Source organism: Petaurus breviceps, unplaced genomic scaffold, assembly GCF_028583685.1.
Source record: "Petaurus breviceps papuanus isolate PSGF00001 unplaced genomic scaffold, PetGlider_PUasm1.0 103, whole genome shotgun sequence".
Lineage (NCBI taxonomy): Eukaryota > Metazoa > Chordata > Mammalia > Diprotodontia > Petauridae > Petaurus > Petaurus breviceps.
This window is the reverse complement of record NW_027185588.1, coordinates 6,512,052-6,524,985: the sequence shown is the minus strand read 5'-3', so window position 1 is coordinate 6,524,985 and position 12,934 is coordinate 6,512,052. Positions and strand designations below refer to the sequence as shown.

General features: G+C 45.8%; 1 protein-coding gene across 1 annotated transcript in view; it reads right to left on the bottom strand.

Annotated features, from left to right (window-relative positions):
• CELF5 (CUGBP Elav-like family member 5) overlaps window positions 1-12,934 on the bottom strand; it is an 80,839-nt gene that overhangs the window by 51,463 nt on the left and 16,442 nt on the right. The window contains exon 2 of the mRNA XM_069104832.1: window positions 11,415-11,497. Coding sequence (XP_068960933.1) covers window positions 11,415-11,497 — 83 coding nt within the window. The remainder of the gene's footprint in view (window positions 1-11,414; window positions 11,498-12,934) is intronic.

The window sequence follows — 12,934 nt, the reverse complement described above, 5'->3', positions numbered from 1 at the left end:
CATCTAGGTGGCACAGTGGATAGGTGACCCTGGAGTCAGGAGGACCTGAATTCAAATATGACTTCTGATGCTTAGTAGCTGTGTGACCCTAGGCAAGTCACTGATTGTCTCAGCTCCTTGGAAGGGAGGAGACAGAGAAATCTACAAAGGAGACTCAGTTTCTCGATTATTAAATTCAGGCCTCTGTGATGACCCAGATAGACAGAGCTTGAAGACTAACAAAAATCACAGGGCACTGGAAAGACCCTCTGGATGCCATTGGTTCGGTTCAACCGTGGGCTAGATGCCACTGGGGCTCCTTGATGATTGTCTGGCTTTCTAAGGGGAGGCAACTAGATTGCTGCCCACCAAGGGAGAGGGGGGAGAGATATTAGACTTCACTGAAAGCAGGAGAAAGAGCTTTTATCAAGGGCAGTCATGCGGGAATGCCATAGCTCAGGGAGGCTGTGTAGGCCATCCCTGGAGACCTTCAAGAATAGAAGGACAGCCATCTGTTCTGGGTGGGTTAGACGTTCACCTGCCCGAAGGCAGGGAGTTGGACCTGTCCAGCTCTGACTCCTCCCCACAATTCTCTGCGTCCACTGAAGACTGCCTTCCAGGATTCCATGATTCTATTTAGGATTCAATCCCCAAAAGTCTATGATTCTTTTTGAGATTGGATTCCAGAAGTCTGTGGATCCCAGAATCTGATTTAGAATTCTATTATAGAATTCTCCTTAGGATTTAATTTCCAGAGTTTTAGTCTTCTTTTTAGGATTTCCTCCTAGAATTTCATTTCAGATTGTTTGAAAATTTTGTGGTTCTTTTAAATCACGTACCCCATTGAAAGCATTTTTCTCTCACACTAGTGGGGCAAATGTATGGGGGTATGACCCTTGTCCCCAGATACCAAGATTATGAAGAGACTCCTTCATTAAGGATTTGCCAGCCTTGAATTTCCCACTCAGTCATATTTCTACAGGGCTTGGAACTCCTCTCTGGGGCTGGTGGAGACCAGACTTGATTTGGTTTCTGAGTGTAGCTTGACTGCTGGTCTGAGTCATGGGTGTGTGTGTGTGTGTGTGTGTGTGTGTGTGTGTGTGTGTGTGTGCGCGTGTGTGTGCGCGCGCGCACACATGGGTGGGGAGAGGAGGAATGTTTTTTTCAGACACAAATCAGACCTTATGCCATAGTGGGGAATAAGCTTCTGACTGAAAATTATTGTGGCAAGGGAGAAAGAGGAAGGAGAAAGAGAGGGGTGGGTGATAAATATTAAGGAACTGCCCAGTGGCTGCGGTGTCCAGACCTTTGACCAGAAGGTTGCCTCTGGGGTCACACGTGGTTCTTCCAGGCCCCGTCCTCACAGTTCTAACAATGCAGGGAACAGTCCTCCACTCCCACCCCACCCCCACCCTCTGAGGGTTAGAGATAATGGAAAAGCACATTTTAATTTAGAAGGCCAGATGTGAGTCTCCTGGCTGCTGGGAGGTAGGTGGAGGGAGCAAACCTCTGGACCAGAGCAGTCAGTCAACAAGCATTTATTAAGTGCCTACTATATGCCAGACACTGCCTGGGGAGACAGAGAAGGACAAAAGACAGGCCCTGCCCTTGGGGAACTGAGTCTAAGAGTCTAAGAGCAGCCTGTGAACAGACACCACCGGCTAGGCCTCCAGGGGGCACTCTTTTGCACTGGCGGAGTGGAGGGGGCAGTCAGTGATGTCTACATGGTCCAAGCTCTGGGCAGAGTGCCAGGCAGATGAAGCCAGGCAGGCAAAGTGGTTTTCTCTTGAAGCCTGCAGCTTTGGGGCTGGAGGCTCTCCGAGGACGGCTCCCCCTTCCCCGGGATTGGAAGCAGATATTCTTAGCTGGTCTGCCTCCCCCAGGGACGACCACAGACCATCAGAGATGGGAGGGATCATCAGACTCTTTATCCCAGTCATTGACAAAAATGTTAAACAGCACAGGGCCAAGTACAAAGCCTCGGGGCATTCCATAGAGACCTCCCGTCGTCACCGAGCTGACACGGATCCATTAATAAACGCTCTTTCAGTCTGGGCATTTGACCAGTTCAAAAGCCACCTACTGAACGAGCAGCCAGCCCACACCTCGCCATCTTTGCTAAAGAATAACATGATAGACTTTGTCAAATGCTGCCGGAGTTTAGGTAGACATACTTTGGTTGTTGTTGTACAATTGCTTGTCTGTCTTATCCAACTCTTCGTGACCCCATTTGGGGTTTTCTAGGCAGAGACACTAGAGTGGTTAAGGCAAACAGGGTTAAGGGACTTGCCCAGGGTCACACAGCTACGAAGTGTCTGAGGCCAGATTTGAACTCAGGAAGATGAGTCTTTATGACTCCAGACCCTACATTCTATCCACTGTGCCACCTAGTTGCCCTAGACATACTCTACATCTATGGTATATATCTTCTCTATAAAATATACCTTATTTACCCTGTCCGAAAAAGGAAACAAGGTCAGTCTAGCATGACCTGCTCTTGATGAAGCCACACTGTCTCCTCATGATCACTGCTTCCTTTTCTAGATCACCACAAACCATCCCTTTAATAATATAGTCTAGAATCTTGACAGAAATTGAAGTCAAATTTGTTAGCTAGCCTCCACCAGAAGATATCCAGTGATAGTGAATACATATCTGCTTGGGGGAGATCAAGGAAGACTTCCTCCATCTAATTATCAATCAATCAATGTTCCACACACCATGCTCAGCACTGGGGATACAAAGACAAAAGTAAAGTCTAACCCCAAAGTCCCTGCCCTCAAGAAGCTTGTGTATTATTGGGGAAAACAACATGTACATATTTACAAGTACATACACACACACAAAGTAAATACAAGACATTTTTTGAAGGTGGGCAGGCAGTTGGGGGTGGGGGGGGATCAGGAAAAACCTCATGGAGGAAGGAGCCCCTGAGCTGAGGCTCCAAGGAAACTAGGGATTCAAAAAGGTGGAGGGGAGGAAAGAGAGCATTCCAGGCATGAGAAACAGCAGGGCAAAGGCATGAAGGTAGAAGATGAGTGTCATCTATGAGGAATAGCAAGTAAGTCAGTTTGGTTGGGTCATAGGATGCATGAAAAGAAGTCATTTGTAAAAGTCTGCAAAGGAAGGTTGGAACGAAGCTGTGAAAAGATTCCATTGCCAAAGAAAGGAGCTTGTATCAGATCCTAGAGGAGACAGGGAAGCACAACAGCCTTCTTGAGCAGAAAACTGCCATGGTGAAGACTGTTTCTTGGGTGGTTGTGTGGAGGATGGATTGCAGAGGGTTGACACTGGAGGCAGGGAAAACAACTTGGAGAAAGCTGGGGGAGAAACTGCAAGAATCCAGGTGAAAGTTCAGTTCATGGGGGGTGGCTGCTGTTGAGCCAGATTAGGTAAGGTATTGGTGGGTGGAAATAAGGAAAGGAAGGCCATGTAGGTGAAGAGCATATCATAGACTGGATGGGAAGTGTAGGCTACATAAGGGAAACTGAAGTTTGTACAGTTAGATTGGAGCAAAATGTTTTGAAGGAAGTGGTTAAAGCTGTAAAGATAAGTGGAATTTGAATTGTGGGTGATCTTCAATGCTAGGCTTAAGGGTTGAGATTTTCTCCTGCAGGTCACTACTGAAGTAAGGGAATGGTCAGGAGGCTGTTATAACCATCTAAGTGAGAAGTGATCAGGCCTGGACTAAGATGAGCTCTGGTCATGAATAGGATGGGAAAGGAGAGAATTTGAGAAAGAGGAGCCCATAAGACTTGAAAAGTAGCTGATTGGGGGGGGGAGGCCTTGAAGGAATCAGAGGTTGCAGAGATTTTGAAGCTGAGGGATGGTGGAGTATGACGGTGCTTTGGCAGAAAATGGGAAACTGGGGAGAGGAACAGACTGGAGGGGAAGCTCAGAGATTCTTAGCTCTGGTACTGGGGGGTACCTTGGAGGTCATCTAGTCCAACCCCCTTATTTCATAGACGAGGAAACTGAGGCCAGGGCAGATTAAGTGATCTGCCCGATGTCTCAAAGAGAGTCAGTAACACAGGCAGAGTTTAAACCCAGTGTTTTACTTCAGAGCCCCCAGTCTTTGAGTATGAGGGGGCTGATGCCCATTCAGCTAAAGATGTCCAACAGACAGCTAGAAAATGGAGCCTGAAACTTGGGTGAGAGAGGCCAGGGCAAAAGATAGAGATATGGGAATCACCTGAATCAAGGGGGAAGTATGTTGGGGGCAGAAGGCTTGGAGTGCTGGGATATCTGTCTGAGGGAGACAGTATGGAGAAGGGGTTCTTAACCTGGGATCCCCAGGCAGAGAGGCGGGGCATCTATGAACTCGAGTGAGAAAAAAAAATGACGTCATTTTCTGTCATGTCTGACTCTTCCATTTGGGGTTTCCTTGGCAAAGATACTGGAATGGTTTGCCAATTACTTCTCCAGCTCATTTTACAAATGAGGAAACTGAGGCAAGCAAGGTTAAGTGACTTGCCCGGGTCACACAGCTAGACTGCAGCACAAAAAAAGGTTAAGAACTCTGGGATAGAGAAAAGAGAAGGCAGCTTGGGGCAGAGCCTTGCCACATTTCCCTGTGGGGGTTGCTGCTTGGTTGAGCCCACAAAGACTCCCACACAAGAATCCTCGTGCAAAAGCTGTTAATAATTTTCAATGGACACCAACCTGGGAAAGATCTGTTTCACTCAGTCAGTAAAACACCCTGATCCTGAGATGCTGAGAAATGGGCTTCAGGGTTCTGGGACTGGGGGTGTTCTGGAGGGGGGACATATGGTCACAGCCAACACGTACTCCATTACACAGGCCTCCCATCTCCTGACTGACTGCCTCAAGTCAATGGCTCCCGATCTCAAAGCATCTTCTATCTGTTAGCTTATCTACCCCACAAAGCTCACCCTAGTCCAGGCCTAATCACCTCTCACTTAGAAGGGTATAACCACCTCCTGACCCTCTTCTCCACTTTAAGTAGTTCTCCATGACCTGCAGAAGAAAGTCCAAACCCCTTACCCTGGCATTCAAGGCCTTCTACAATTTGGCCACAGCTGCCCATGTTAGAGTAGATAAGAGATACTAACTTTGGAGCCAGTAAGACTTGGTTCCAATCTCACCTTAGCCACTTGCTAGTTGTATGCCCCTAGACAACTTCCTTAATCTCTCTGTGCCTCAGTTTCTCATATATAAAAAGAAGGGGGGATGTTGGCCTAGATGTCTTCAAGTTCCTTCCCAGATCTTAATCTAGGATGCTGTTTTTCCAGCCTCCTCCTTTTCCTTTAAAACACACTTTATTCTCCAATCCAAATGGATAACTCAGTTTCCTGACATTCTATGCTTTTCCATTTTACCATGAAATTCTCTTTCCCTAGAATGCCTCTCCAGGACTCATCTTCACAAACCATTTTCCTTTGTCTCTCTTGTGAGCACCTCAACTCCCTTCCCACTCCCCATTCTGCCCCAGACTCAGATTTCCAAGCCTCTCACCCAGATTCCTGGAAAAGAGATATGTCTCTCAGGACACTAATTCTGGAGCCATACAGGTGAAACACACAGGTTATATATAGTCTGTGTCCTGGCAGTACCAATACCAGCTGCTCACAGAAGCAGAACCTGAAGCTCAGACATAAGAGGTCATCATCTCCTCCAGCCCCCTCCAGACCTATACCTTCCCAACAAGTGGGAGGCTGTCAATCATCTACACTTCTCACCATTTCATTGCCCTACTCAAAAAACTCTATCGCCTCTAGGACCAAATAAATACACACCCCTCTGGAGATTGAAGTCCTTCACAGTCATTTCTCCCCTTTCCTTTCCTTCCTTCTTCTTTTCTTCCTTCCTTCATCCCTCCCTCTCTCCCTTCCTTTCTCCTACCCTTCCTTCTTTCCTTCCCTCACATTCTTCTTCCTCCCTTCCCATTCTCCTTCCCTTCCTTTCTTCCTCCTTCTATCACTTTCTTCTCACCCTCTTCCCTTCCTTCCTTTCTTCTTCCCTTCCTTTGTTCCTCCTTTCCTTTTTCCCTTCTTCCCACCCTCCCTTTCTTCCTCCCTTTTTTCTTCTTTTCTTTATTTCTTCCCTCCCTCCTTCCCTTCCTTCCTTCCTGACAAATCACCTTTGATCTATTTAATAAGTACCCATCACCATAAAGCCCTCCAGGTGACCTTTCTAGCCTGTCTTACACATAAATGGCCCTGCACAAACTTCACAGCTAGCCACATTGGCCTTGCTGCTGTTATCCACACACTCCACCTCCCCTCTCTGGGCCTTTGTACAGGCTCTCCCTCATGCCTGCCGGGTACTTCCTCCTCTCCTCCACCTCTCAAAATTCCTAATTTCTTCCAAAGCCCAGTTCAAATCCCACTTCTTTCATGAAGCCTTTCCCCATTCCCCTAGAACCTAGTGCCTCCTCCATACCAAATCACCTTCTATTGATTTTGCATGTACTTGTATCTGTATACATTTTCTTCCCTCGTAGAATGTAACCTTCTTGAGGGCAGATACTGTTTTACTTTCATCTTTATATACTCAGTGCCCAGTACAGTGCCGAGAACACAGCAGCCACCTAATAAGTGCTTCTTGATTGTTTGAGTTATAAAATGGGAATAATCATACTTATGTTAATCCGACTACATTCATTAAGCACCTAATATGTACAGGCCCTGTGCCAAGTCACAAAAGTGAAATACTTCCTGCCATCAAGGAGCTTACAGTCTAGCTAGGGGACACAAGAACAGTTATAGGTACATAGTAAATAGATCAAAGGTGATTTGTCAGGAAAGAAGCAAGGAAGGGAAGAACTGAAGGAAAGAAGAGAGGGAGGGAGGAACAAAGGAATGAAAGAAGGAAGGAAGGAGAGAAAGAAGGAGGGTGGGTGAAAAGAAATGAAGGAAAGAAGAAAGTGACAGAGGGAGGAGGAAAGGAAGGGAGGGAAGGTGGGAATGGAGGAATAAGAATGGAAGGGAGGGAAAGAAGAAGGAAAGGAGGGAGGGATGAAGGAAGGAAGGAAAGGAGAAAGGAAGGAAGGAAAGAAGGAAGGAAGGAAGAGAGGAAAAAGAGAGAGAGGGAAAAAGGAAGGGAAGGAGAGAGGGAGGGAGGGAAGGAGAGAGGAACTCTTTACCTTACAGGGTCATTTGGGGCAAAATACTTCTAAAACCTTACATACCTATTATTATTAACCTTGGCACCTTGCAAGAGAATCTGGGAAAGGGGGCTGTGGATCTAGCAAAAGAGGGGGGAGGGTAGTGAGCTGGAGAGTAGATGGAAAAAGGGAAAACATTCAGTTTTCTACAGTGTGTTAATTATGCTGAAGCTCTGAGCTCCCTCTGTCCCTCTGGGAGCCTTCTGCCCTGAACACATGGGCTCCTTCCCCCAGGAGAGATAGAAAGCAGGACAGGTCTGTGTGATGGGCCAGCTTGTCACAGATTCAGAAGATCTGACCCTTAGGAGGAGTGATCCCCTGATTCTTGACATCACCAAGAAAAAATATCCCCTCCTTTTACTCCAGATCATGGTTAATCTCAGACAACAAGATGGGAATGAGTGAAATCATAGAATCTTAGATTCTTAGAATCACAGAATTTAAAAATTCTAATCAGCATTAGAAAGGACCAGAAATTTGGATGTTATGAAATTATAATGGTCAAGCTTGACCCCAAAGACGAAACATGAGAGGAACGTCACCTTGTCCCTTTGTTGAGGTTGAGTCCATGGGTATGGAATATTGAATATAACATTAGATTTTTCCCATGTGCTGATTGGTTTTTGCTGATTTTTCTCTTCCTTTTCCTCTCTTATTTTTTAACTTTGTCAATAAGACAAGGCTCTGCAGGAGGGGGAGGGGAAGGCATGTATGGGGAAATGGAGGCAATATGAAAACAAAAGATAACAATGGAAATAAAATTTTAAATAAAAAATATATTAATAAAATTTTACTTTTAAAATGTGACGGATATCTTTTGTTTTTACCTATATTTTCTCCTGTAGTTAAAAAAACCAACTTTTTTAAAAGGCAAAGGAAAAAAGGACCAAAGACATCCCTTAACCCAGCCCCACACGAAACACAAGTCTCCCATAGTATCCCCAATGTGATCGTTCAGTCTCTGCTCCTTGGAGCCCCCTGCCTTTTGAGCTGGGCCATTACACTGTGGGGCATCTGATTGTCAAGAAGTCTTCCCTTGCATTGAAATGAGATCTGCCTCCCTATAATTTCTTCCCTTTCATCTTAGGGCTGCCCTCTGGGTTCACCCAGATAGATCTACTCCCTGGTTCCTACGTCTCTTCAGAGATTTGAAAGCAAAGGTTATTTCTCCACCTCTGAGTCTTCTCCTCGAGATGGCTAGAGAGCCTTGGGGAAATGTCTCTTTAGGTTCCACACCCAGATGGTGATAAGGGCATTGGGTGAATTAAGAGAATAATGCCAGCCTACATTCATATCAAGCCTTACTACAAGGAATGCATGAAGAAACCATATCATTCGATCACTCCAATAAGACATTGTTATCCTGATTTTACCAATGAGGAAACTGAGGCCCTGGTAGAGGAAAAAGAGATTTATGAAGCTGAAACAAGAATGCAACCTCAGGCTCTGGGTTTTAATTTCAAGCTGCTTCTTATCCTCCAACCCTCCTCCAATCCGGCCTGACTCCTGCATGCTTCTAAGCCCATGGGACCTTACTGTCCAACTATGTGCTCCAACTGTACATATTCCTACCCCCAGCTCTCATGCACCCCCAGGTGCCAGCAGCATAGGAGCCTACCTAGGTCAAGAACCATTCCACGAAGGATCAGGCCCTCTGTCTCCACCTCCTCCCTTCTCCCAGGACCCCCACTCACCCTAGGAACAATGAAGATTCTATGGCATATTACAGGGGGAGGAGCCCTTAGAATGTAGAATAAAGAATAAAGAGGGGCAGTTAGGTGTTGCAGTGAATAGAGCACCTGGACCTGGAGTCAGGAGGACCTGAGTTGAAATCCGACCTCAGACACTTAACACTTATGAGTGTTAAGTTACCTTGGGCAAGTCACTTAACCCCAATTGCCCTGCCCTCCCCTCTCTAAAAAGCAATAAAATAAAATAGTTTAAAAAAATATAGAATATCAGAGCTGGGGACAGGCAGAGCTCAGAATATAGGGCATGGAGTGTCAGAACAAAAAGGACCCTTAGAACATAGATTGTAGATTTCAAGCTGGAAGGAACCTAGGAGTCATTGAGTACAACCCCTCATTTTACTGATGGGGAAACTAAAGCACAGAGTGGTTAAATAACTTGCCCAAGGCCACACAGTTAGCATTTGGTAAAGATGAGATTTGAACTCATATCATTTAATTCTAAATCTGGCATCTAGATGGAAGAGCATAGAGAATGTCAAAAGTGGGTAGGAGGGTGGGGAAATAGGCAGGGGAACACTTAGAATGTAGGAGAAACCTTAGAACACAAAATATCAGAGCTAGGAGGACCTTTAGACATGGAATATCAGAGCTGGGAAGACCCTTAGAACACAGAAGATCAGAATTAGGAGGGCATTTAGGACCCAGGATGTCAGAATGGGGAGAGCCCTTAGAACACAGAAGGTCACAGCTGAGAAGGCCCTCAGACACCTTCTAGTCAGCACTGAAATTTGTGGCCACATCCTTCCTGGTCCCCAGTACTGGTTAGTTCTAAAGAGAAAGGAGCTCATAGCACTTACAGCTAGAAAGGATTAGGGATTACTTAGTCACTCATTTTACTGATGCAGAAACCAAGATGCAGGGAGAGGTTAAGAAACACACCCAAGGTGCCACAGTCGGGTGGAACCAGTGGAAGGTTTTGGCCAAAGGCCACAAGACAAGCTTAGAGACAGAATAAGAATCAGAACCAAGACATCTCAGTTCCCAGGCTTGGGCTTTCTCCATTGCCCCTCAGCTCCCCCCAGTCCTCCCTATCTCTACACTTTTCCCACCCCTAACAAATTAAACCCAATCACCAAGCCTGGCAGCTTCCTCTACTCTCCCACAATGAGATGAGCAGGGAAGTTCTGTAATTAGCAGAGTGTTACCTCCCTACAAATTAATCCACAGATTTAAATACCTGGAGACTATTCTGCTGAGAGCCTGATGCTAGCAAGAGGCCCCCATCAGTGCCCTGGAAGAACAGGGTCAGCAGGTAAACCCCTCTGGTGGCTCTGCAAGGAATATCCCATTCCTGCTCCCATCTTGGCCTTCTGGGAGACAGATTAGGGAGGAGATGTGGAGGCCAGCCCCACCGTCAGAGGCCAGATACTTTATTGGGGCTTTAGGATTTTATAGCTGGACAGGACCTTAGTGCTCATCTATAATCCATCTCCCTCATTTTACAAATGGGGAAACTGAGACCCAGAGAGTGAAAAGGACTTGTTAAGGGCATGCAGTGAATGCACAGCACAACCTAGTCTGGAACCCAGGTGTCTCTTTCTGTATTGGCTCTGGCTGAGGTCATAGCTATATGGGAGCTGTCCAACATCTTCCTTATTTTTCCTAGATGTTCAGGCCGCTCATTGCCTTATTCCTCTCTTGCTCTCTGGCCTTATACTCCATCACAAATCAACTCTAGTAAGCCTCTGCCCCCAAGAGGTCGCAGAAAGGTGCTAGTCTCTGAAAGTAAAAGGACCCCAAGAGATCAACTGTGCCAGTCCCAGAACTGTGGCTAGATACCTAATCTCAGTATTGCCAGATTCCCTAAGCACTATCTCCAGAACTTCAGAAAAGCTTTCTCAGGTTCCAGCACTGACCCAGGATACCCACTTCAGCTAAATTCTCTGAGCTTACAGGCAGTTCCCATATCCTGGAATATAATAAATAAATAAATAGTATAACTATATTATAATAACATAATAAATCCATAATGATTTATTAAGCACCTACTATGTGCTAAGCATGGAGAACACACAAAGACAAATATGAAACGTCTCTGCCCTCACAGAGCTAATATTCAATCAGAAGGGGGCTAATTTTTTTGTTTTGTTTTGTGTTTGATTGAGTCTTTTCAGGACTCTGGTCAGCCTGGGGAAGCGGAGACAGGTGACAGAAAGCAAGGAAAACTCACCAGGAACGCAGCTGGCATATGCTGGCAGAACTCCCACCCAAGCAGCCCCTGCCCAGTCAGGTCTGTTTCGTTTGTAATTGACAAAGGGAGAAGAGACAGTCCTTACTGGAGAACATAAGGACGACATTCCAAGGCTCCCAAATTGATCTGCAATACTCATTTTTGTTAAACCTTCTAGATTTCCTTCCCCCCCTCCCAATTTTTACATATCTGCAATTGCTGTATGTAATTGTGGGTTAGGAAGGGAGGAGTTTTATGGGAGAGGAGTGTCTTCATCTAAACCAAGCTTGTCTGCAAACTCCCTCCCCAAATCCTGGATACCCTTCCGGGAGAGCCTCAATTACCCCAATCCTGCACTTCCCCTCCCCCATCCCCAAGGAAGACTCACCCCAGGCAGAGTCTTTTGTTCGTGCAGAGCGGTCTGGGCCTTGATGGCGGAATCCCGGGCGCAGTAGGTGAGGAAAGCGCACCCTGGGAAGGGAAGAGAAAGAAATGAAAATCAGGTGTTAGAGAGTGGTGATTTTTTTTTTCCTTTTTTCTTTCAGGTGTGCTGAATCAATGGTTCACAAAGATGACTAAATTTTCAACGTGAGCATCTATTCCTTGGAAATCGATGAATTCTACAACAGATGAGGGCTTCATCTATGTCTTGTTGATTGTCTAAACTTAAGAACAATGGTGGATGTGTTAATAACAAGGATTAAATTTAAAAGTATGTCCAGTGCATATTTTTCCCTGGAGAGCCAGTTGTTAAATATTTCCCAGCCCCCTGCTGCTTTCTTCCACATTGTTGCCCACTCCTGACATGTATTCTCTTTTTAAAATTTATTTTAATTTTTAGCTTTTTATGGAGAGGAGAGGGCAGGGCAATTGGGGTTAAGTGACTTGCCCAAGGTCATACAGCTAGTAAGTGTTAAGTGTCTGAGACCAAATTTGAACTCAAGTCCTCCTGACTCCAGGGCTGGTGCTCTATTTATTACACCACCTAGCCGCCCCAGGACATGTATTCTCTTGTTTTTCTTCATCAGGCTCAGCTCTTCTGCTCTAAGTAGGGAAAGATGTCCATTCTCCAACCCATCCCATCCTTTAGCTGTTTGTCAATGATCTGAAATGGGGGGAAGAATAGGGAGAAGCAAGAAAGAGGGCTTGGGTTGAGATTCGCTCTGACTAGGGAGGAAGGAAAAGAGGAGGCAGGGGGCAGGTGGAGTCATTAGGAGAACAGTCAAGAATAAAAGCCCATAGAGGAAGGACCTGTCGAAATGGAGGTGGGTGGGGGATTGTGAATGGGTGGTGGGAGTGGAAGGAGGATAGAAGAATTATTATAGTATAATTTGGGGAGGAGGATGAACCCTAAAGCACCCAATTTCAAATGCCTCATTCAAGCACAGACAATGTCAGGGCTGGAAGGAACCCTGAAGACTAATCCCACTTCCAAGTTTAGATGACCCTAAGGGTGGGTATCTCCAGAGAGTCTTCAACTCTCTTAATAATCTCATTGACTTTCTGATTCTAAATGTTACGTTTCTGGACGTGACTCTCAAATCTATATCTAACGTCCCTCTTGAGCTTCAGTCCCATATCTCCAAATGCCCTTAAGATACCTCCACCTAAATGGGCCATCAATGTCCTAAGCCCAATGCTTCAGACTGGAATCATCCTTTATCCCTCTTATGCTTTCCAAGGCCTCCTGGCAAGACTTCTCCTACCCTCCCCCCCTCCACCTAAACACAAATCATTTGCAAATCCTATTAATCCTAATTCCAAAGTTATTTCTCAAATTGGTACTCTCCTTTCCACACCCACTGCCAATATCTAAATAAATTAAGATATTACATCTTAGGGGTGGCCAGGTAGCACAGCGAGTAAGAGCACCGGCTCCAGTGTTGAGAAGACCTGGAGATCAAATCC